Source organism: Cyprinodon variegatus, unplaced genomic scaffold (genome assembly GCF_000732505.1).
Source record: "Cyprinodon variegatus isolate N-32 unplaced genomic scaffold, C_variegatus-1.0 Scaffold147, whole genome shotgun sequence".
Lineage (NCBI taxonomy): Eukaryota > Metazoa > Chordata > Actinopteri > Cyprinodontiformes > Cyprinodontidae > Cyprinodon > Cyprinodon variegatus.
In genome coordinates this window covers 909863-911300 of record NW_015150600.1, presented here as the reverse complement: position 1 = coordinate 911300, position 1438 = coordinate 909863, and the positions used below count along the sequence as shown (strand labels likewise).

The window sequence follows — 1438 nt, the reverse complement described above, 5'->3', positions numbered from 1 at the left end:
TTGGCGTGAGAGATTGCTGCATAGGAGGAGTGAATTCTGCAAAAAGTCAATAACTTAATGCAATCTGCTGGATTTCTTTAGATGTAAAATTTCTTAAGCATTCTGATTTGATCCAGTTGTTATTTTAAAGTATTGTGCAACTTTTAATCCAAGTTTTCATACAGTGAGAAACTCACACCATGCCTATGGTGCCTCTGACTCAGTAAAAGCAATGCAACGCTGACCAAGCAGTTTTCTCCAGCAATGCAATGTACAGTTGAAGTAATCTTGATTTTCTCATTATAATGTGTGCTATATCACTTAATGATTAAATATAATCATAACAATGGGTAAAAAGTGGTTGGAGCGTTGGTGCAGTGGTTCAAGAAATGCAGAAAGTTCATTTCCTTGCTCTGTACTGTGACAGTATAATAACAATTAAAAAAAAGGTTTTAAGAAAAAATCCTTCCCCATTTATATTGGCAGGGTATCATAAAGGTTGAAGGATATTTACTCCAAAGTTCTTGCTGTAGTTTATTTATCTATTTACCAATTACTGAGGCTCCTCTTGAGGCGAAAGCCAGGGCATATTCTTTCCCGAGACCTGCATAGAGGAAAATAGGAGGTTAAATAATATTCACCCAAAATCCAACAGCACCTGCTGCCTTTGTGCTTGTGCCCTTTCACACAGTCAGGGTAATAATAGACCATTGCGTTATTTGTACTTTGCTCCTCTTGTTTGATAAATTAAGTGTCGTTAACCCGATATTTGTATTATATATGAATTCAGTTACTTTCTGAGGTTGTTAATTGCATTTTGTTTCTTCATTTAGAATTTATGAGAAATGACATCTCGTCAAGGCAGCTTTCGTAACTTTCTCCAGAGTTCTCCAGAAACAAACTCAGCCACAATTAGTTCAATAGCATCGGGAGCTAAAGGTCTAAATCCAATCTAATGTGACATGCTGCACAATCAGGCGGTAGTTTTACCTCCTCCAGCGCCTGTGACGAGCACCACTCTTCCTTCAAATGACAGGGACATTTCTGCGAACCTCTGTTTCAGGCACCGACACAGCGACTAACACCTGCAAAACAACTGGGAGCAGCGAGTAAACTACAACTTCCGCATCAAACAGGACGACTCACAGCCAACCAATTGGAGGGCCGGATTATGCTACGTTATTATTAGCGTCATTACGTATCATGTAAAGGCTACACACTATGATTTGATGATCAGAAGAGCGCTTCTTGTAGTGTTTTACAGTTTTTAATTATGTTATGTATGTTGTTAGTCGTGTAAAATGTTTTACTTACCCATTCAGCAATAGCTACTGTTTCTGGCATGTTGTTTTTATATTGCTACCTTTTGTTTTGTGTCCTCAATTCTTTGTAATGCTGAAATGAGCATCATCCAAGAAATTACAAAAATATTATTGGTGACATCCAGAAAATGATCTCA

The 1438-nt window shown here is 37.8% G+C and overlaps 1 protein-coding gene across 1 annotated transcript in view; it reads right to left on the bottom strand.

The window, feature by feature from the left end:
* hsd17b4 (hydroxysteroid (17-beta) dehydrogenase 4) overlaps window positions 1–1109 on the bottom strand; it is a 32896-nt gene extending 31787 nt beyond the window's left edge. Inside the window, exons 1-2 of the mRNA XM_015377178.1 lie at window positions 970–1109; window positions 530–583 (exon numbers count right to left, since the gene is read on the bottom strand). Of these exons, the coding sequence (XP_015232664.1) occupies window positions 530–583; window positions 970–1021 (106 nt within the window). The 5' untranslated portion in view covers window positions 1022–1109. The remainder of the gene's footprint in view (window positions 1–529; window positions 584–969) is intronic.
* Between the last annotated feature and the right edge of the window lie 329 nt (window positions 1110–1438).